This window comes from Galendromus occidentalis, unplaced genomic scaffold (genome assembly GCF_000255335.2).
Source record: "Galendromus occidentalis unplaced genomic scaffold, Mocc_1.1 scf7180000077477, whole genome shotgun sequence".
NCBI classification, from domain to species: domain Eukaryota; kingdom Metazoa; phylum Arthropoda; class Arachnida; order Mesostigmata; family Phytoseiidae; genus Galendromus; species Galendromus occidentalis.
This window is the reverse complement of record NW_003805465.1, coordinates 832,397-854,618: the sequence shown is the minus strand read 5'-3', so window position 1 is coordinate 854,618 and position 22,222 is coordinate 832,397. Positions and strand designations below refer to the sequence as shown.

Here is a 22,222-nt window from a genome sequence, read left to right as displayed (position 1 = left end):
AATTCACATCCCATCTTATGCCTATGTGACTTTGGTATCATTCCGACCCACCGTTTCCTAGAGGAAACCAATAACCTCCCAGTTTTTCTCCTGTATGCTTTGCGACGTTATCGCGAAACCAAGATGGCGCATCCGCGGGAGACTTGCCACGACCTGAGGCAACGGGCCGAAGAGCGGTTTCGGAGCAGCTCTTACAATATCTTTACCAAACATAGACTCCTCCCCATGGACGTTTATATACTTCCTACTTAGTTAGGCACCCATTACAACGGAATTCTCCGAGCTGCTCTCACCAAATAATCGCAGGCCGAACAGGTCTCTCCCTTCGCCCACTCCACGAAGATTTGCCTGCGGGCCATTCCGTGGTATTTTGGCTACCGGCTAAATCAATGAGCTATATGATACGTGATCGTATGTCGATTTGTTCTCGAACCCCATCTCCCCCCAAATGTACACTGTACTCTCCAGCGCGAGATCAACGAAGTCCTTCAATTTCCGACCCTGAAAAATCGCGGAGTCTCGAAATTATATCCGAAGTGAATCTGTACTCTACGCTCCACACTCTCAGGAAATATATTCGCGGTTTCAATGGCCTGCGCGGCCGCGAACTTCTGCGGTCCGAAGCTTCATCGAGCCGGAAACTCTCACCATGCGGAAAATCCTCGGGAGACAAGGTTGTCGTGAGGACTTACTCCGGAGCCGTGTCCCCGTTTGTTACCTTGTCATCTGACCTGTGTCATCTGACCAGGGGAGAACTACCAGAGTACTCCTTATCATGATCGTTGACGGTTTTATTGCGACGCACTGCGAATTCTCATTCCTGACATTCACGACGTACCTCAGCTTGGACTCATCACATAAATTCCCTCCATGCTTCGAGGAGCACAGCGCAAGATGCCAATCATTTCTCACTATTTAGTACACTACCCGACGCGTCACCCCTCATGGAAATGCGAAAATTTGTCGTGCCGAATCATTGGGCTTTGAGCCCAGGGGCTCATCATTGACGAGTCTGACTTCGGGCTAGAACTTCACACGGCCGATCACCGACGCCGTTCGTCTAGTCATTTGCAATTCATTTTCCCAGCAATTCCGTTGCCAAGACCATCGTTTGCTCCCAGCAAGACTTCTGATTCTTCGGATTGTCCTGACCAACGCTCCTCTCCGGCAACTCAGAGGTGGCGAGGGCAATTTTCATAGTCGGAGACGGGGCGATGGGCATATCTTTCCGCGTGGACGAAGAAGGATATTATTCGAGACCGCGGATCTCAGCATCTCGATGTGTCCCGGTCATGCTAGAGATCCTGCGTGTTCAGCCACGCGAGTCTGCGTCGGCTGATTCCAGGCTCGCTTCCCTCCAGAAATCCCTCTCACTCAGTTCCGCGCGCGGAGACGGAAGCGATTCCGGAATGTCGAAGAAACGAGTTTCCGAGATCCATGAACATGGGCGGATGACCGCGAGTAGGATGCACGGGGTGCAGCCGAAATCTCTCATGAGTTTCCGTGTTAACGACTGTACCAGACGGGAGAGTCGACGACATACGTACATCTACGCAGTTGTCGAATGAGTGGGACCCTTTTTCCCCCACACGCTCCGCTCCGGAGCGCTTTTCGGACGACAGAAACGAAAGAGCTACCCCGAGATGGGAACAGTTTCCCTGGAGAACTCCAAGGTCGGAAATTTTTCAACCTGCAGGAGTACCTAATTCCCGGCTCGACTCATTTCCCCATGACCTGATCTCGGTCCTGAGCTCCGTTGGATGAGGGGACTTTCCGATGCCGAGGGCACCCGAATGTCAAACTCAGGAACGTCACCCACAGAGGCTGGCGAGACGGAACGGTGCACGTCGCTGTGGGTGGGAAAGGCTCGGCCTTCTCTCCTAGAGGCGCTGCTCCACCACCAGCTGCGGCTTCGTAAACATCCCCAAGGGTAGCAGACGAATTCGAGAGATGGAAAAGCGTTGTCATGCTTAGAGCTCGCGGGGAACGAACCGAGATTGCTGGTTTCCCGATTCGCGCTCGCGACATAGTCGCTTGAAAGGAGCAGGCTCTCCCGTCGCCGGACCGGAATTCATGATCAAGCAGCGAATGGATAAGAGCTGACAGGATCTTACCGTTTCACGACCGCAGCAATCCGCGCAGTCGTTCACATCGAACGTTGAACGGTGAGTCCCCAACAGCGTCGGCGTCCTCTTATCAAGCCGGAAACTCGTGTACCGAGATTCGCATGCTTTGGAGAGTTTCATTGATAGAGTTGAACCTCCAAGCCATCGGGAAACTGGAACATTCCATCGGTATTTCCCGTACTCCGGCGAATCGTTCGATTGGATTGTCCCAAACAAAGTCACTCCCACGTGAGCTCAATGTGTCCCCGTCTCCATTTCAGCGATGGCGAGAAGCAAGAAAACACCGAAAAAACTCAGAGTGTACCTGCGGGTAGGCCAACACGGAAACGTTTTGAAGAACCTCCGATGGCGGAAGCTCCTTCCGACGGAGAGTCGCTTGGAGAAACCTCAGCCGAAGAACAGGCGGATCTTGACGGTTCAGAGACGCCCGTCGAACCCTCTACCACGGGGCAGGCTCAGGTCTCGACTGAGCCGAAGCTCGGCAAATCCTTCAACCGTACCCAGAAGTTCATATTCCTTGCTTGCATGGTTGGATACTTGAACTCCATGATTGCATCGACTTTGTTCGAGAACGATTCCTTCTTCAGCCACCTCTCGGAACTAGAGCGTGAGATGACGTTCCGCACCGAGATGGGTCTCTACTATTCGTATTTCAAAAGGTTCACCGAGGCCCCCGACACCGTCACTGCATTCCAAGAGCTCATCTGGGACAATCGTACGGAATACCCGGGTACGATCAATGTCATCAAAAGATTCAACATTTACCCTGAAATCGTCATGGGGGTCGCGTACAGGGCGGCCTCCTTTGTGTCGGATTTTCTTGGAATGGACGCGAAAGACTGCTACACAGTGGTGCGAGGAGAGGAGCGATCATCTGTCTATAGTTGCACCGGACTCGGCGATCCCGCAGTCTTCTACACGACTTTAGTTCATTGGTGGAACTTCATAAGCGGAGTGTCAATCGCCGGTCTGGCTGCTCTGCTCAGCAATTCTTTCCTCGGCACCTTGCTCTGCGCCGCCCTGTACTTTTTCAATTTCGATCAAGCAACCCGAGTCCAATGGACCCCACCTCTCCGTGAGAGTTTCGGGTATCCTTTGCTGATTGCACAGATAACCCTCACTAGCTATACCATTCGAGAAAGAGCCAAACCCATCCATCCTTTCATCTACGTACTGATCTCAACGATGTGTTTGCTCTGCTGGCAATTCTCCCAATTCGTTTTCACTGCTGAGATCGCGTGTCTATACGCAGTATATATCTTCCACGAGAGGATAAGCAAGACACTAATGCAGTACATTGCCTGCATGCATCTCTGTGCGATATCCATAGCGTATATTTTCCTGTGCTTCAACGACATGCTGCTATGCTCCCTCTATGCAGCGATCGTCGTAGTGACCATCATTTGCTCTGAGGCACAATTATTCTCGAAGTGGAGGCTGGTGAGAATAAGAATGCTGTTGCAAATGGGCGTGCTCTTGTTGACGACACTCGGAGTGAAAATGCTGCTTGCATACTTGTTAAATTCCAACGATGACGGTCACATATTCTACCTTTTGGCATCCAAGATCTCAGATTATCGCAATTTCGATACGATGCTCTATACTTGCGCTCCGGAATTCGACTTCCTGAAGTTGGACTACGTCAAGAACTTATCCCTCACCGTAGGCGCCAGCCTTCTAATGATGCTCGGGGTCTGCGCGTGGGCTCTGTATCAGGGAGTGAAATTCCCGACGGACATAATCTACAACTTCTATCAATGCACCGCGTTCGGAGCCATGGCGTTCACTTTCATGCGTTTGAAAGTTCTCCTCACGCCCCATCTGTGTATTATGTCTGCAATAGCTCTTAGTCCGAAACTTTTACCCAATAAGGATGCTCGACGCGCGATCGCCGCCTGTGTGTTCGCGGTCACGCTGCTACCGGGGATGCATTCGATCTACCATCAGCATTCACATCAAGGAGAATACATGAACAGCGACCTCGAGGAACTCATGTACTTCATTAATGACTTCGCCGAGCCGAACGACAGTTTTGCAGGACCGATGCCCCTCATGGCGAACATCCTGCTATCCACCGGCAGACCGATCATCAATCATCCCCATTACGAGAACGCGGCACTCCGCAATAAGACGAAATCCGTCTACACGTTACTCTCGCGGAAACCGTTGGCAGAAGTCCACCAAAACCTCAAGAATCTTCAAGCTCGTTTCGTGATCATCCCTCGCGCCTGGTGTCTCGGGAAATTCCGCAATGGCTGCTCGCTCACCGAGATCTGGGACGAACTCGACCCTGACAATCGCGGCAAGCCCCTGGTCTGTCAGCGATTGCTCAGGGAGGACACGGAAGGGCTCTTCGAGGAGATCTTTTCGAACGAGGAATACTCAATGTTCTCTCTTGGGGAGGGTGGCGCTCAATATCCGCCAAGGAGAGTCCCGCGGAACATATAGGGATGATGCGATGATGGTCTCCATTGAAATTCGCCGCCGAGGCGCCGCGCCGCTGCGATTCTATTTAGCATAGCCCGCATTTTTGGTCAAGGTGCGAGAATCTCATTCTCACGGGGATAGCCTTCCCGTAAATCAAAGTCTTCCCAAAACCAAACGTGACCAAGTCTAGCCAAAGGTTCTGAAATGTCGTGGGTCGGGCTCAAACTTTGATATCTCATGTATGAAAAATGTATGTTGAAGACTAGTGTGTTTCTTCATCGCCTCGTACTGTACACTGATCGTAACTCCTGGACTCATTTTTCGCCTTGCGAACAAGGGTGAATGAATCTATCTCGATTTGATATTGAATAAACTCATGAAGGCATCATATTGATTCAATAATTGCTTCCTCTTGCCCGCGGTCACATCGGAGATCCAGGACACGGATCCGTGATCGGATCTCGAGATTCCCGTTATTCCTTCTTGATCAGAATTTCCGCAGGGAGTACCTGCAGCACAAGATGGAGGAGATGGCTTCGGCGGCCGCCGGAATGCTATATACCATCAAAATTGTTTGATTCATTCCATGCCTAGCCTGCAGGATCAGGAACGCATGTGGTAGAAACTCTTGCTGCTCTTAATGCTCACACCTCAGGAAGGGGAATAGGCGGGACGGAGGCGTCTAATAATCCCACCCGGAGGGGGCGAGCTAGTCGATTTCACAATCATGCAGATTGCTCTCATCTTCGCCGTCTCTAGTCCTCGGCTTCCGTCATCATGCATCCATTCCTCCGTTGAAATGATCCTCGCGAGAAGTGATTTCTTCCCGTGACAGATCGATTCTTGGCGCGCGGGAAACATCAACCAGTGCTGAGCACCGATGTTGAGCTTCGCTACGCGATCCAGTCCGTTCAATATGTCTTGAATATCTCTCAGAGAATCCGAGTCTCAGGACGAGATAACCGTGGTAGGACGTGTCCCTTGGGTTTCGTCTTCTGCTCCTGCAGAAACCCTGTGAGGTTCTCTGCTCATGGTGCTCTCATCCTGATTGAATCAAACGATCCATCGGACTTACAAGTTAACTGCCGAGGCTTGAGTGGTGCGCGATAGCGAGGTATCCACTCCGGACTGAGACTGAATAATTCTGTTCTATGACCACACCCAGCTGTTTTCGTCTCTTCCTTCGTCTAATACGCTGTGTGACGAAAGTATTCGCGCACTTGGAATTTCCCCTCTAACGTTTGAACGCCTGGATGGATTTCGCTGGAGCTTTGTGGAAAAGATTCCTCTCCTCGGGGGCTTCAATTCAACGTCAACCGATCCAGAATATTCCGATGGAGTGATGCTGTCCTCATCGAGATGCGACGAGACTCCGCGGTATTCGAAATGCTCCAATCAGACGCCCCGAAGCCTCGGGCGGAAGAGAAACGCCGTCGGTCGGGGTGCGCGCATACTTCTGGTACAGATTTGGGGTGGATCGGTCGACGTAGAATTGCAGCACCCGAGGAGAGGAATTTTTTCCACAAAAGTTTCATCGAAATCCATCAAGGCGTTCAAAAGAGGGAAAATTCCAAGTGCGCGCATACTTTCGTTGCACAGTGTATGTCTATGGAAGAATTATATTTTCTGCATGGGATGTCACCTAGCACTATCACCCGCCAGACATTGATCCGACTCCGAAGCTTTCTTCAACTTCATTTCCTGGCCTCTCCTTCTGGATTAAGCGTATTATATCTGCGTTTTCCAAAGGCTTGGCATGCAAGCTTGTTAGATCAGTGTGAATGATGTGATCCCCTCGATTCGAGCCTACGTCAGATGAGGGAAATTCGCCTAATGGTCCTCCGTGGTCTTTCTAGCCTTCATTGAACGAATTTTCATCGCTCTTCCCAAGATTTTCCTCGATGATTACTCTAGGTGACGTCGACGAGGAATATTTCTCCATGCTTCCAATATGTGCCTCGATCGGACTCCGTCTGACGGAAATCACGTCAAGCTCTACGTAGAAATAGAACTTCCAGAAAGCTCTTCCCGTGGGAGGAAAAAAAATTGTACTGATGAGATGGCGATCGTAGCCCGTGAAAGCTCGATCGAGAAGAAGAAGCGTCGGACTCCTTCCTTCAAACGGTTGACATGGAAGGTGGAAGTTTCTCCCCTTCTCGCCGAGGAAGTCGCCGAAAACTCGTCCTCGTCGAGTGGTCCGGTGTACCATAAAGGTCCCCCGCGTCATACCATGTGGAATCATCACCATCCTTATCTATAGTCTGACATCGATGCCAGAGGAGGCTCGACAGGCGGAGTATCCCACGCCAAATACAAACCGACCGGGAATGTCGTCGCGCTCAAGGTTCAAAGTAAGCGGAACGTCATCCAGCGACACGGCGCCACAAGCGTAATCTTCGAGAAACACATTCCGGTATGCATCAATTTCGACTCCATCGTTTAGCTTCTTTTCCACTACGAGTATAATGCCAATCCAAATCTCGCGCTCGGAATTCTCAGTGGCGGAGACTTCTCCCATCACCTGGAGAGCAGAGAGAAACTAATCGAGGACGCCGTTCCTTCGTATGCGTCAAACATATCCTTGGCGCTGGCATTCTTCCACGCAGTTGACAATTTGTACCGAGACCGTCGCCAGAGAATATCCCCATCGATTGGGAAGGTTGCTGATCTCGGTCTGACCAGAAGATGTGATGGGAAGATCTACAGTCTCAAACCTGGGTATTCAGGCGGCAAACCTGAATATTTGAAGCCGGAGATACTTTTGCTACGACCTTACAGCGAATCGATTGATATATGGGCATTAGGAATTCCGGTCTAAGAACTGCTTCTCGACAAAACAGCCATCGCGGTGAACGATTACCAACTCCTTCGTCGCAGAATATGCAGAGACGCCGCAAAGTTCGATGTCGTTTCCGTGAGCACTGGCTGCAAGAACCTCGTCGGAGATCTTCTCGCAAAGAGACCCAGCCGACATATCGACGAAGGAATATTAAGATCCATTGCCCTTCCCTCACCCGCGGGAAAGATGACGGGATAGCAGAGCCTGAAATCGAAGTATTGTTCATGGTCGTTCGTTTCCAATCACAGATACTCGGAACCTTGTGGACAAGCCTATTCCTACGAATCACGGAGCCGCCCTACATCCTCAACCGAGCTGAGCCTGAGCGATAGAATATACGCTCTGCCGGTGCTGAGAATCCCACAGAAGACCTCTACGCGATCGAATTCGCAGAATTTCGGAATCGATGGTCGCGTTGGGTGGAAGAAGCGTCCACACCCTGAACCAAACGTTGCCCATGGATCGTTGCCCAGGCTTAGGCTAGTCTATTCTATGGCCTTGTCTTCCGATAAAATATCTCACTATCTACCCTTGTCGCCTTGAACTCTCGGACATCCTGCCAAGGCACAAGACTGCGATTCATTTTTCATGAGCCGGAGCCTCGCGGAATAAGCAGCGAGAATTGAGGGCTTATATTAATTTATTTGACGCGGACATTCTGCCAGCTCCTGAGCTTGGAAACAAGCGCCAGCATAGCTCCTGACCGATTGCGGCTCCTTCAAAATCTATATCCCGGTCGGATAGACGAAGAGATCTACTCTTGGAAATTTAGTCCCAGCAGAATCGCTGACTACATACGTCCTGCTGAACATGTTAGAATTTGTCATATCCGTATCGCCAGGATTCGAACGCGTACCAAACTTCCCCGAATTCCCGTAGGAATCCGATTCCCGACTCTCAGACCTGCGCCGGAGAATAAGACTGATGAAGACTGAGGCGAGTTCCCTCGTAGGTACACTCATCCGAGACTTTAAGACTCAGTGATCCCCTTCAACTTTTGGCACCGGAATTTCTGCAACAGATATGTTCATCAGGGGCGGAACGGATGAAGTCAGAGCATACAATTTCAGAAATCTATCGGTGAGTTCAACCTGGGGAGCACATCAAAAGCCACGGACCTCCATCGAGAAAACTTGGTCGTACCATGTGTGTCAGCCCGCCATTTCGCCAAGCCACTGTAGTCTCTCAGTTTGTAGGCGACAGTAGTTCTTCACTTCTGGAGGTCGCTCGGGGAGTTACATTAGAGCGAAAATAATCTGCGTCTTGATCCGATTGACATGGTAACACAGCATGACATTCGTAAAAAAAATATATCCGAGTTTTGTCCATCCTTCAGATCGGCCGCTCACCGGTTGGCGAGCCTTGGATTTTGTTCGCTTCCGAGGGATTTCCAGCTTATATTAGTAGCGTAGGAATACTGCTTAAACATGAGGACACTCAACACATCGCACCACGATTTCACACCGATATCAATCATCAAAATCAACCATAAACATTTAAAACCTCGTTCGCGCCAGTAATCGTCCCTTCCTTCCGCTTGGCTCTCCCCACAACATAATTTGAAAGCCGCGTAAGCCATCAGTGGTCTCAATATTAGATCAACAGTTCAGGTATCTAACACGGGGGCGAGCCACGGATCAAGGCCTCAACGCGATGAGCAAAACATTCCGATCTTGGTGTACACTTTGAGAATGAGTCGAATCGACGAGGAATGAATAATGGATTCACGTTGGCAGTTAGTTTCGCGGCCTCTTTAAACGTCTCGCGCCTTTTCGGTTTCAACGACCACAAGTAACTTTTGAAGGAAACAGGTGGCGCTATCTGGAAAAAGAAGAGGAAAGACTCCGGTCAAGAACCTGCCTCGATACAGAATCGGAAGTCCTCGGCTCAATGACAGATATATGACGATTTTTCCACCATGTCTACGGCACTCACGAGAGAATTCCTTGATGCATCTCGGCTTGTTCTTCCAGGCACAGAATACGAAGTATACAGGCGCGCCTGTAGCAATGATCAGTAATCCCAGAAGTGTCTCGAAAGGCTTCCCGTACATGGGTATTACAGTGATGAAGACAGTTGCTGCCAAGTAGATGGTCGGCCAAATCATGTGAACCTGAAGCGAAAACACTCGTATTTCTATTATTATCGAGGATTTCTACATATGGCCTCCGTGATGACATTTCCAAGTAAGCTGACCATAGCAATCCATACGCTATATCGCCGGCTCCACTTGGTAAAGAAGCTCACCTTGATGGGCCTCTCCCATTCGGGATGCTTCCAGCGGAAGTACGGCAGAGTGGCGACACCGAGTCCGATCGCCAGCCAAGTTGCGAAGCCAACATAATCGATGAGAAGAGATATGTCGCTAGAGACCAGGTACATCAAGGACAGAAGGCACTGTGGATCAACAGGTGATCTTTCGAATTCTTCAATGGTTCGCGATGAATATCGATAAGATTCTCCTTTGAGTCGAGATAGCGATCGGTATGGAGGTCGGTGGTCAGTAAAAATCTGGACATGCTACCGCGGAACAACAATCATGGTCTAATAGCACGACCGTAATAAAAGCTTTGTCGGAAGAGTCGATACGACTGTGGGATAGAGTCTCCCATCCGAGTTCTGTCTAGACTATTTCGAGATGCCGTCCTCAGGACCAATGGAATCCAGAGAAATCTGTGAATGTCTGACTGATGTGAGTCGAGATCGATAGAGCTTACCATGGCGATGACTGCAGGCGCCGGCGTCAGGTGGCTTGTTTGGATCATACAGAGCACTCGAGGCATCTGGTTGTGTTCAGCTCCGGCGAAGAAGAGTCGGGATGAAGTGAAGAGGATTCCGTTGACTCCACCTGGAATTAGGATCTCGGTCGAATTCGTTGAGCGACAGGAATAGGTCCAATCCAGAAATCTACTCGAAATCACACGATTCAATCCTGGGGTCATCGGCTCGGGGGCAAGATCTTCCTTCACGTACCGAACGTAGACATGGCGACGAACACGGGTACGATCCAAGCCATGTTGCCGTAGAGCTTCTCGGCGAATGTTGCCGCCACGGCTTCCGCGCGCATAACTTCATCGATGCTCAGAGTTGTGTGGAAGGCCACTATGGTCAGGGTGTATACAACCATCACAAGGATGCATGAGATGAAGATGGCTTTCGGGAGGTTCCGGTGCGGGTCCTTCAGCTCCTCGATGACGAAATTCAGATAGTTCCTTCGAAGTTGATAAGAGAAACCCGCTGATTTACATTTCGCTGCGAACAAGTTACGCTACGCTCCGGTGACTTGGCCGATCGATACTGCTCTTACGACAAAATTCGAGCACCGACTACAGAGGCGAATTTCGCTCGATCGATCTCGCTCATATGGATCGCGCCAAGGTCGATTCCGAGCATATTCTTGCTCTTCAGGAACTCAGGCGGTTCGGATCTGCTCATATTTTTAGGTTCTCCCGCGTGGGAGCCGCGGAGCGGACTGTGTCATCGTCAACGTAATTACGGTCGGCGTCCAGCTCGCTCGATTCGCTCCACGAGTTCGCGCAGCTGTTCTCATATCGTTAGCGATGAGATAGCCAACAAGCTATGTTGGCTTTTCTCGACTCCCTCCGTCAAGTATGATGCAGGAACTTCCTCGTTCGGCAACTCTATCCGTTCCGTATCGGAGGGCAACGACGGCGACGTAGTACTCAATTAGAGATCAGGTCATTCACCTCGACAAATGAGAAACTTCGGCTTAATCCTGATGACTGCGAGATCGTTAAGCCTTCATGTTTTTTCATCTGTGCCTTAGAACACCTTTTCAAACAATGTTCGGCGCCCTGCTTGTCATGACGCTCGAAGCGCGAGTTCTGCGTGAACTTTGTTCCGCAGGCGGATCCCATCGATCTCGATGAGCTCGGCGCAAACTATACAGAATAACCATAAGCTTATATCTACCTCATGAGCGAAGATCGGGACTCACCATCCGTTATACGCGAAGAGACCTGAGTAAAATGATATCGCTATTTTCACGACATCCGTCTGAGTATTCTCCCAAGTGAAATATTGTGTCTGGCCTGTAATTTTGGGAGAAATTCATTTACTCAGTGAAGATCTTCTTTGATGGAGACTTCCGAAGAGACACTCTGTGCTCGATCACGAATCCAATCTGGGCGTCGGAGGCAATTGGGGGCAAGCTTTTGACTTCCGAATAAAGCGTCGGCGCGTTCACAAAGGTGCCCCGCGATTGATTCCAGCGAATCTCAGACTGCCTGAGTGGAAGCGCCGCTGTGAAGCAGTCGAATCGCCAGGAACAGGAGCAGAAATTCGATTAAGTTCTCCGACTCAAGGGCATTCGATCGGGAACTTGCGGATAGACCACCTTTTTGCCGATTGGAGAATGACCACTACCCACAAAGATATAAACCAACGCCCCAAGCTGCTCACCGGAGCTTCTGATTATTGTGGTACTCACCCTGAGAAAGCTGGTAGAATCCTGTGCCAATGATGATGGCCAGCGCGAGCAGTTTGCCGTACGTGAAAATGTCTTGAACTCTGGTCGACCATTTGACGTCCCAGCAGTTGACGAATGTCAGAAGAACTGAAACATATGATTAGGAGATCAGTTTTCATAATTTTCTGTCTTTGTTGAATTTGATCTTTCACTCGATAATCAGATCAGGATACACACAGAGCTCGAGTTCAGGATTGGCTATAACCTCAGTATCAGTCCGTCATACATATCAATCCGTGGAAGAGATTTCTCCCTCCAATCGTCTCCGAATGAGGCCATCAAATTCGCTTATTATTCCTGAGATGGTGTGGTTCTTTTGATTCTCGCAACGTGCTTCGCTCCAAAGGCTTGCGTACCTCTCCAATCGACCAGGCAAATGCAGAACGTTGAAGTTTCTCCGCCCGCTCCCGATATCACGCAAAAGGAGCCTTCGGGAAGACCTTGTCGAGGCAAAGGTCACCTTCTGTGGCAAGGGGCGGGCAGGGAACTTCATCCTGCTCGGGCCATCCTTTCGCTCCCCATGGAAAGCGAAGAACCGTCTTCCATAGAGACCACCGCGGCTGCCGCTCCACTTCAGCGAAAGAAAGTTCCTCGATCCTTTCAGATTCCATCAAGCTTTGCAGGGTCTATCAGGGAACCTGAGACCCACGGCCGGATCATTATCTTGTCAGGAATTAGGGATAAGTTGATCGGCACTCTTCCGTGGTTCGATCTGTCAGACTCAGCCTTAGGGAACGGAATCGGAACCTCGGCTGAACGGCGAAAGAATGAGTCGTGGTTCCACGTGACGCTCGAACTTCGAGCTGGGATTTTCGCCTCGGAAGAAATGTCGGAATCCATCTCTGACTGTGATCAAGAGGAGACCCGGATCGATCAGGGATTGGGTGATCCGAGATCCAAGAAAGGAGGGCGCGACCAAGCTCCGCTCGATCAATCCGATGATTCGTTTATTGCTGTGACAGAGATTTTCAGGCGTCACAGGAAGAGAGATCTGTCTCGAACAAATGAAGGAACTCACGCCTATGGTGAGCATCCGCCGATCGAATCATTGACGTCTCCCATTCTTTCGCTCGCCGTCATCGACGTTCCTCTGACTCCTACCCTCAGTACACGACGGAGCGCCATTTACCAAGGCAAGAAGGATATTCGAGAGGAGACGAATAGCTCTCCCTTGGTGTTCTTCAGGTGGGGGATTAGAAGTCCGGATTCCCTCCACAGCCGAGGAACGCGGTGGAAAGATGACCCCAATTCCCCGCATCGGGCGCTCGAGACAATTCGAGGGACCCTGCCCAGCTGCTGCATGATTTCTGACCGTTTCTTTCCCTACAGAGATCATTTCATGCGTCAGCCTGGCTTCTAGCCAAAGCTCATCGAGATATCCATGATGAGACAAGATCAAAGCAGATATTCTATATCAGTCGAGCAGAGTTTCACGTTTCTGATATTGGCATCTGATTACCCTTGCCTGACTCAGTCAGTCAGCGAATCTCCCCAATTCGTTCTCCCGATGGCATATTTTGGGATTCACCATGCGCGGAGACTGGGCTGTTCGTCAGCTCGAGGGGCACGCCATCGAAGTTGTCGCCGACTGGACGTCGCCGCGAAAATCGATCCATGACGCTTCACTTTCGTAGACGTCATATCTTACGGGACGATATCTTCGAAGAAGAAACCAGACACGCGGCTCAAGCAACTCCTTCCCAGACTGAACTCTCGAAAGAGCAAAATGCAAAAGAGAGATCAACGCTTTGACCCATCGACAGCGACCGCCGACGATGAGTCGACGACGGCCGCAAGGCCCCGCGACGCATTTCCTCAGACTGTTTTGAAGACTTCGAAATCGTTCAAGAAAATCTCATGTCTCATTGTCTTAGAAGACTTTGAGGAGCGGCCTGGCAAGTGATAAGCTAGCCCGAGGATCTGCAAACTGTCCAGCTTGGCAGCCCATGCGACATTCGAGTAATCAGAATGCTCATTTCGGTTTCTGTAACCCTTCAATGGACCGAGAGCGCCTTCTTTTCCATTCTCATGACAGCCTTCACACTCGCCAAACAACCGTGCCGTTCTGAGCCCTTCTGAGGTCACATTATCTCGGGCCAAGGAGCGTCTAGTCACCGCTGGTTACGGACAACGCAGGATAAGGGAACTATTGATAGTTCTGGACTCCACGGACGCCTGCTTCGAGAATTCGATCGGTTTCGTCTGTGTATGCCGTCGACTCGTGATGCTCATTGGCTCTAATGCGAACATCCTGCGCCAGAGCGAAGGTCACGCTGCCATGGGCTACGTCCAGGAGGAGATGGAGAACACAGCCGAACGGGATCACACAGGGTGAGGATCGAATGCTTCCAATAGTTCGCTCGCCTTCTCCGAGAGTTATCCGGTCTCCGGCAAGACCGCTTAGTCCGTCAGTCCACCGACGAACAGCAAGTCTTTCTCGTCATGAAAAAGACGAGGAACGTGTTCGACTCTCGACTTTTCTCCGGGAAGCGGTTTCTGTCAACGTGTATGGACACGAATCGTCGCCGAATCCAGGAAAATTATTCTATTCTAAGCGAGCAGCTCATTGAACTCCCTCTTTGAGGGAGGAACTCAATGAACAGTTATCGTCGTCAAAGAAACGCGGGACAACTCGAGCAACTCGTTACGGTGGATTCCGTTCTCCCCTCTGTCGACAAACACTCGAATCGAGCAGGCGGTACTACTTTACAGACACATAGCATGATTCCAACAAGGTTCCATTGACAAGTGTAGAGCGACGACTTGAAGAAAAGGCTGATTCGTGTTCTCAACTCGCGCCGCAATCAATCGACGCGACGCTCTTTTTACAGCGGCTTCCATTCCGATTCGGTCGTCGGCGAAGCCTATTGCTCACCCACGCGTGGATGCAGTAGTCGCTGAATAAGCAAAATAATTGGCCAGCGCTTCCACGGCGGTAAATATACAGTGGTGAGGAGCGTCCGAGTCCTGTACCGCGTGGTGACATGTACCATGCGTACTCCCAGACATATTCGGAAAACAAGATTGCTCTGGAGCCAGAATAATCTAGAGGGAGCACTGAACAGGGAGAGTTAGTGAGAGCTCCGGGCATCTCTAGCGCGACGATCTGACTCCTGACCACATTATTTTTTTCGAGGGATCGGGGGGCATCAAGTTTTGAGCGATCTGCATGAAGATACGGGCATGCGAGATATGCGCATCTGACTGAGCCAGGGGAGCCACGACTTAGTGGATTACATCGAATGATTGTCGCCCGAGTCTCTCCGTCTACGGAAGCAGAGACCAATACATCGAGGTGACACCGCTCATTTCAGCCCTGGGTGTCTTCTTAGATACATCATCTGAGTGCGCGTTCGACGGGCAACTCTTATCGGTCGGCAGCCATCGAGCTTTACAAAAGGTAACAATTTGGACATTCCGAGACGTCAAAGGGCAAGCAATCAGTCAGTCATTCGGTCTGTCGGTCAGTTGACTTGTCCGTCCGTTGGTCCTGTGATACTCCGTTCGAGTCACGATCATCATTAGTGGGACAATTAAGAAACACTCAAACACTCATAATTTTTTCTTGTGATGGATCGCGTATGATATCCCAGATCGCAATGACTGGGTCCAAGGAACCGCTGACGAGCTGTTGATGGGCGTGCAAATTATGTGCGATGACAGCGTGTCGCCCGAGCACGTGACAAACCTTAGGACATCGCTCGATGCGGTCTTCATCTGCCGCTTCCCATATAGAGCGAGCAATTCGCTTGAGGAACGCAATGCGCGGATAACGAGAGGGAAGGCCCGGACCATTCGGAGCCCACGTGCGCTCGAAAACAACCCTAAGAGCACAATGCTGGATAATTATTGTCGTAATTCTCTTGTGTGTGTGTATGTGTGAGAAAATCACTGCTGTTCACGGTCGGTTGACCGGTAGAAGAGAAACTGTCTGTTTGACTGCCTTTCCGCCGGCCCAACAGACGAAATGACAGTATGCTGGTTGAGACCTGGTCCAGTGAATCAATGCTCGCCAAGGAATGATTTTTTTCTCGGATCACATCCACGCTTCAATGTGTCAGGGACTAGCTGCCCATCGAGATTATTTTCGTGATCATCGCCCGTCGCACGACGTAGACCTCCTCGCGCATCACTACAACTGAATGCTACTCCTGTTGCGGGTGCCTGTCAGATTTCTTTCAGGCAGAATACGATGCGAGCAAGTGACGCGATGGGGAAAATTCGTCGAACGAGCTAGATTCGATTTTTGAAAGGCTCAGAAGGGACGAGCAGAACGCATACACCATTTGTGCTGCTTCCGTTAAGATTTTTGGGAGAGATTCGAGCCTTACGATAGAGTGCCTCATCTGGGATGCCCCGGAGCAGGGGGACCCTCATTATCCTCTCATGATTCCACTCCTATTGTCGGGATAGCCATGGCAGTTGACTGAATAGCCCACCTCCGGTCTATCGTCTACACAGATCGAGCGTCGCCACATTCTCGAATTAAGTACCCACGCAACTTCTCCGCTTTCATTATATTATATTTAGGCAGGAGTTACTGTTATTATTCAGCGGGCGAGAGTTGAAAAGAGTCTCCCGGTGCCAGTAGGACGGAGAGCTGATCCGTGAGCTCGACCTCTAGTCTGGCGCCGGCACCGCCAGTCGGCACAACGCACTCCACCCTTTGAATCGCACCACAAAACATTGTCACCGGTTCTTAGGCTCCAAACTTGGAGTAATCACGCGCTTGTGTGTCAGATGTCCGTAATTATCGGCGTATTCTCGCTTCCTTGATTCGTCGCTCCTTGGAACGGATATGTTTCAATAATTTTGGAGAGCTGAGGGTTTTGCTCTTCATTTCGGTATTTTTTCTCTTTATGCCTCCTCCCCTCGATCAACTTATTCATTCATCGTGATTTAGGAGTTTCGAATTCCAATCGGTGGACCCGCCAGAAATCGGCCGTGACTTATCCCCAGTCATCGAACTCCCTCTAAGAATTATTCCATAGAATACGGAAAAACTGCGCGTTGCATCCCGAGAAGCCTCAAACGGACAAATGACTCAAGGGCTCGTCGGGAGAGCGGTCGAACTCGCGACAGACGGGACAATTCTGTCAGACGCCGCGCTTTGCATCTGATGAGCAGAGCTGGCAGGTGTCCCCTAATGGTGGGGATCCCCGGAAGTGATACGGAGTGCAAAATAGAACGATTCTTTCGGAGAACAACCCGCTCGGCGCGAGCTGACGACCGGCACCGCAGATCGGCACCATCAAAGAATCTAAACAAAAAACACAACATATCGCGACGGTTTCACGTTCCGGCGGACGCCTATCTTCGGATGTCGTGTGGGACGAACGCTCGAATTACGTCTAAGATGCCGTTAATCTGACGGCTGCAACTCTGAGAGCTCTCGTTCTCCGGATCGCCATTTGCTGCGACGACACCATGTACGGTTGAGGACCGAGGAAAGGTCGACCGTTCGACTCCGGGCTCACTCACGTGATTTCGGGGCCACTCAACCTGCTCGCAAGAGAAGTTGTTTCGAAGAATCATAGGGCTCATTCGGAAATTTCGCACCACAGCTTATCGAAATTCAGCATCGGTCGAAAGATACGACGAGAACTTCGATAATCCGCGATGGATGATACATACCGTAAACGGGACTGACAGCCTAAAAAAGCTCGCTCAGCTCGACGTACTGCCGTTTTCCGGAGACCTTGATTAGCGATTCGAGAAACCGGATCCGATGCTGCAGTCATTCGGAAACATGCCGCAGAAACTCGCCGCCTGATCTTGGAACGAACCCGAGCTGAGAGCACGAGGATGAGCGTCCAAAAGAGCGGAAATTCTCGTATCTTGGAAATATAAGCGCGACCCATTGATTTTTCGATGGAAGTGAAACGCGCGACATACAGGAATCCGATTGTCTTGCTCCGGAGACCGTGTGCCGCCCCGCCTTAAAACATCATCCGAAACGTAATGAGTCGATGGCGCGAATACGGGGCACGTGCTGCAGAGTATTATGCCCGTCGAGTGTAGCTCACTATTACCCGGGCTTCCGCTCTCGGCCCGGCATGCTTCAGAGAACCGTTGAGCATGAAAGAATAAAAATAATTGCGGACTCCCCTGAATCTGAGGAGTAGGGCTGATCGGTCGTGGTGCGCTTGAAAGTGGGCCAGGGAGAGCATTCTATGATAGACATCTCTGATAAAGCTGCACAAGCTTCCTGTTTCCTTTCCGGAGGGTTCCAATGTTCGGAACGCACACGAGTGGACCTTCAAGCAGATCCGAACTCGGGTGGGAGCGTTATCACCCTTGATGATTGGGATTTCAGCGAACTCGATGGACCTCCGGAGCATGCTTTGCTCAACCCTCTAGAGATCCGCCCCATTTTCGGAGACGCGAAATGAGCATGATAGACCTCTTTCAATTGAAGCTCCGAACGAGGAAGGATAAGGTTGGTTTACCGTGGGGAGACCGTCAAACTAAATCGAAACTAATCCTCAATCATCGTCACGAATTTTTGGGAGCTTTCGACATCCAATAACTGAGCTCGGGCAAAGTCTGCGCCATGTTCGAGATTCGTTGAAATGCCATGGTCGCGTGGGCAGCATGGTCCATCGCCGGCTAGCGTCTCCGTAACTTTTTCCAATTTGTACGCGCTTTCTCCAAATCGGGCTGCTCAATCCGAAGCTTCTCGGTCCCTACCAGACCTGGTCCCAATCTGATTGGGCTGAGGTACGGTTGAGTAAACCCCAGCGGATCGTAACGCCGACCGTCTGTCTCGGGAGAGGAAAGCCCGAAATCGCTAGTCTGGCTTCCGGCAGGTAGAGTTCGCAACCCAACGACGCCGAGTCGACTATAGTTCGAGCCACGGGAAAGAGAGACCAAAGAGGAAGGGAGAGGGTTCTAGCTGATGAAATAGCTGATGTCCACACTGGGGTGCGCCCACCACGTGGCCAAGGCCAACCTGCTGCTTAGCGTCGTGTGGATGATGCTCTCCGGGAAGCTTTCTGCGTCGCAGACCTCCGGAAGAGTTCGGGAGCGAATCTCCAGGGCCAACAGATTTTCGTCGGGATCACGACGCATGGATGGGGGCCGGAAACCCGGAGGATCGACATCGATTTAGAGACCGTCTTTCCATCGCGCTCTACAAATCTCCTTGCGGTCAGAGTTGGTTGATAGGCGTTTTCAAATGCCAGCTTTCAGACCTCACGGACCAGATGTCGAGTTTAACCAGCCTCAGAACTCAGCGTAACAATGGGAACCCAGTCGACAACAGTTCTCCATCATAACCTGTCTCCGAGCTCGAAAAGCAAGGGCCTCCTACGCAACAAGCTCGCCTGTTTTCGCGGATCGTTTCCGATTGCGGGAAAGGTGCTGTCACCGAATTACGGAGAGTCTGCGCAGGTTACTCTTAACAAGCTCCTCATGCTCAACGATGCGGGAACTCGAATGAAATGAATCGGAAAAATCATGAAAACCCAGCATGGCCCAACTTTTGTCGAAGATCAATCACCGAGAACGAGATGAGAGCGACCGATAGATGATGCAGAGCGAGCACTCGAGGCAGAAGGGATCGATCTGGCCGTCCCGTCGACGGAGAGAGATGCCACGGCAACTTATATTAACGAGGCTTTTAGCTTCTTCTTCGGCTCTCTCTCTCTCCTTCCAGGTGGCTTTCTTGACAGATAAGATAACTTCAAGTACTGAGCATGGTTTAATATAGAGTGGTCTTCAAGTATAGCGGGCCGTTTGTCGTTCGGTGCATGCACGGCTCTCGTCGATTGAGAGGAGTCCCCGCCAACCCCGAAACATTCGCGCAGCATGTCAGATTCGATCGAGTGTCTGTTTCCAGTCGCTAGCGCCGTGGTCTACTGAAAGTGTGATGCCACTCAAAAGTTCGAAAACGTGTATTCATACTTACGGATGCAAACGACGGCGAGGGCTTTCACGGCGGGGTCTGGGGGCTCGCAATCGGGGAAGATTGGCCTCAGCACGTAGAATGAAAATGTCAGGGCGACGATGGCCTGAGAGCATGGACGCACGATGACACATTCGACCCATAGTCGCAGGAAGGCAACAAACGGTCCGAACGCTTCCATGATATACGCGTAGTCAGCACCGGTCTTAGTGATCATACAGCCGAGCTCGGCATAGCAGTAGGCGCCGATCATTGAGAACAATCCACAGGCGACCCAGACAACCAACGAGGCCATCACGGAGCCCGTCTCCGCGAGAACGCCTCGAGGACTCACGAAAATTCCGGACCCGATGATCGATCCCACGATGACCGTGATGCCGTTCAGGAGAGTCATTTTTGGCTTCAGACGAATAACTCCATCGTCCTGCTCCTTGGCTTCTTTCGTTGGCACCTCACTGTAAGTGACCGTTCTCTCTTTTTCCGCTGTCATCGTGCCGGTCGGTTTCCGTCCGCTCGCGATCAACTAAAGATTAAAACAGCGATACGCACGCGGCGCGACCTCGCAAGCACGCGCACTGACCACTGTCGGCACGGCGCTCGGCTGGCTTGTGAAGCATGACAAAAGTGGCGGAGAGAGATGCGGAAAGGGCCCTCGGAGAAAGGAAGGGAGGCGCAGATCGAAACTCGCTCGGGGATCCCTTTAGGACCGCGGCTCGGGTATTTTCTCCCGCCGCTCGGCCAGCGAGTTATATTCTCTCGGCGGCGGCGGCTCCGCGGTCACAGCTCAGGAGCTCCACTGGGGTTACGGAATTACATGCGGTCCGAGAAGCGGCGAGCTGTTACAGCGACGGCGACAGCCTGGTGGGCGTCTCTCGCCCGGCCCGATTCTTCTTATGGCGCTCGTCTGAGGTTCGTGCAAACAACGGAAAGGGAAAGACGTGGAGAAAATGTGACAACCACTTGTGGGAAGGGCATCGAATCTGATGCAACTCCGACTCATACTCCATAGTTGGTGCTCGATGGACACACGACAACCAGTCATCGAAGATTCGATCTTTACCGACCGAGCCCCTCATAAGTCCGCATCTCCATGGACAGCTTGAATCTTGGAACCGCGGGATTGATGAAATTTAAAGAGCCTCGAGCAGAAGAGGAAGCTATCCATTTTTATACCTCCCATGGAAGGGAAATTTCTGAGGAAGAGGCCGCCTACGCGCGTCTAGGCAAAAGTTCATGGAGCTAAGCCCGAGGAGCAGTTCATCAACCTACTGATTTGGTCAGCCTGACGATGTTGACGGTCGACCGAAAGGCGTATAATACGATTTCTACGGATCGGAGAATCCTCATCGGAGAGGAACTCGGAAGACGAAGTAGAGACTCCCCCCTTGAAGTGACTTGGCTGATGCTAACGTCATCGAGCAGCTGAACGTCACGGCTCCTTCCGGAACGGAACTCCCGCTTCATCAGCCCGAGGATCCATTCCAGGAAGACTGCCTCTCAGAAACGGACGTATAGAGTATTCGAGCCGGCTCTGGGGAGACAGCCGTAAATCTGCTGCAGAGAAAAAACACTTCTGTAGGGCGCGATCCTGTAGACAGCCTTAAAGAGCGCTCTTGATCGGCCTTGACTGGTGTGGTTTATTTATTTGCCGTTGAGCCGAGACGTTCACCACGAAAACCAGATCACTGACCACTTGATCTGATTCCGTTGAGCCTCTTCGTCTTAGGATAACACGTGGGTCTCGGAAGCTCTGTAATGGACTCGAAGACTTTGACCCACGCTTAGATGAGGCGTGGCCCCGCTCGCCAAAAGTTGTCTCGGAGGAGATTCCCCATCGTAGCGTTCGAGCGCGAGTCACCCGACCGTCCTGCAGTGATAGTGTACTATTATAATCTGAGGCGATGGGCTTATGCGTCTCATGTATATTGTTGCTGGAGAGGTCGAGCATTCCTCGCATCCTTGCTTTTCGACGCTCTATCCACACTGTCGAGTGAGGCTCGCACGCCGCCGACGCTTCTGCACCTCTTCAGATTTCTTTGGGGGGAGTATCCAATTCCCGATCCAAACAGGGGAAAATGGTCAATCTCCCGCCGTCCCAGGGCAGGTCGCGGAGCTTAGAGACCCTCACCAGATTGAAGGTCGGGGAAAACAAGAAAGTCTGTGTATCCGGATTCTAAGAGGGTCTCCTCCTTGAATTACCTCTCGCCCAGACATCCTTTGTCCTCTAGTGTCCATCAGATCTCCAGCGATTTCCAAACGGACAACTCGGGAGAGCCTCACAGAGTCCTGATCCCGGCAGCGAATATATCCTCTACTCTAGAGTTGCATTCCTCTCCATCTCCTGTATGCATGTTCTCTCGGGATCTTCCGAGTCCGGGAGTAGGAAGCTTTTGAAACGAACCACCGTGGACCAATATTGAAGATGATCGCTCTCA

At 51.2% G+C, this 22,222-nt stretch overlaps 2 protein-coding genes and 1 pseudogene across 2 annotated transcripts; 2 read left to right on the top strand and 1 right to left on the bottom strand.

Annotated features, from left to right (window-relative positions):
* The first annotated feature begins 1,960 nt into the window (after nt 1-1,960).
* Nucleotides 1,961-4,677, top strand: LOC108864493 (probable C-mannosyltransferase DPY19L1). The gene is made up of 2 exons (XM_018640259.1): nt 1,961-2,165; nt 2,387-4,677. The coding sequence occupies exon 2, from the start codon at nt 2,472-2,474 to the stop codon at nt 4,572-4,574; it is 2,103 nt and encodes a 700-aa protein (XP_018495775.1). The 5' UTR covers nt 1,961-2,165; nt 2,387-2,471; the 3' UTR covers nt 4,575-4,677.
* A 1,935-nt stretch (nt 4,678-6,612) lies between these two features.
* LOC114828315 (cAMP-dependent protein kinase catalytic subunit-like) lies at nt 6,613-7,590 on the top strand (annotated as a pseudogene).
* Nucleotides 7,591-8,022: 432 nt separating this feature from the next.
* On the bottom strand, nt 8,023-20,391 carry LOC100904518 (large neutral amino acids transporter small subunit 1). The gene is made up of 8 exons (XM_003745042.2): nt 19,791-20,391; nt 11,843-11,968; nt 11,351-11,444; nt 10,366-10,604; nt 10,110-10,240; nt 9,640-9,789; nt 9,328-9,505; nt 8,023-9,213 (listed from the first exon to the last, which is right to left on the bottom strand). Exons 1-8 carry the CDS (start codon nt 20,275-20,277, stop codon nt 9,146-9,148), a joined length of 1,473 nt encoding a protein of 490 aa, XP_003745090.1. The 5' UTR covers nt 20,278-20,391; the 3' UTR covers nt 8,023-9,145.
* Between the last annotated feature and the right edge of the window lie 1,831 nt (nt 20,392-22,222).

Bases quoted from the DNA above. Each gene is read 5' to 3' on its own strand.
- LOC108864493 (XM_018640259.1), top strand. From the start codon at position 2,472: ATGGCGGAAGCTCCTTCCGACGGAGAGTCGCTTGGAGAAACCTCAGCC.
- LOC100904518 (XM_003745042.2), bottom strand. From the start codon at position 20,277: ATGACAGCGGAAAAAGAGAGAACGGTCACTTACAGTGAGGTGCCAACG. The intron at 9,790-10,109 runs GTAAGCTCTATC...GTTGATCCACAG, and splicing joins CGCCTGCAGTCATCGCCATG to TGCCTTCTGTCCTTGATGTA. The intron at 9,214-9,327 runs GTGAGTGCCGTA...TTCTTTTTCCAG, and splicing joins ATGCATCAAGGAATTCTCTC to ATAGCGCCACCTGTTTCCTT.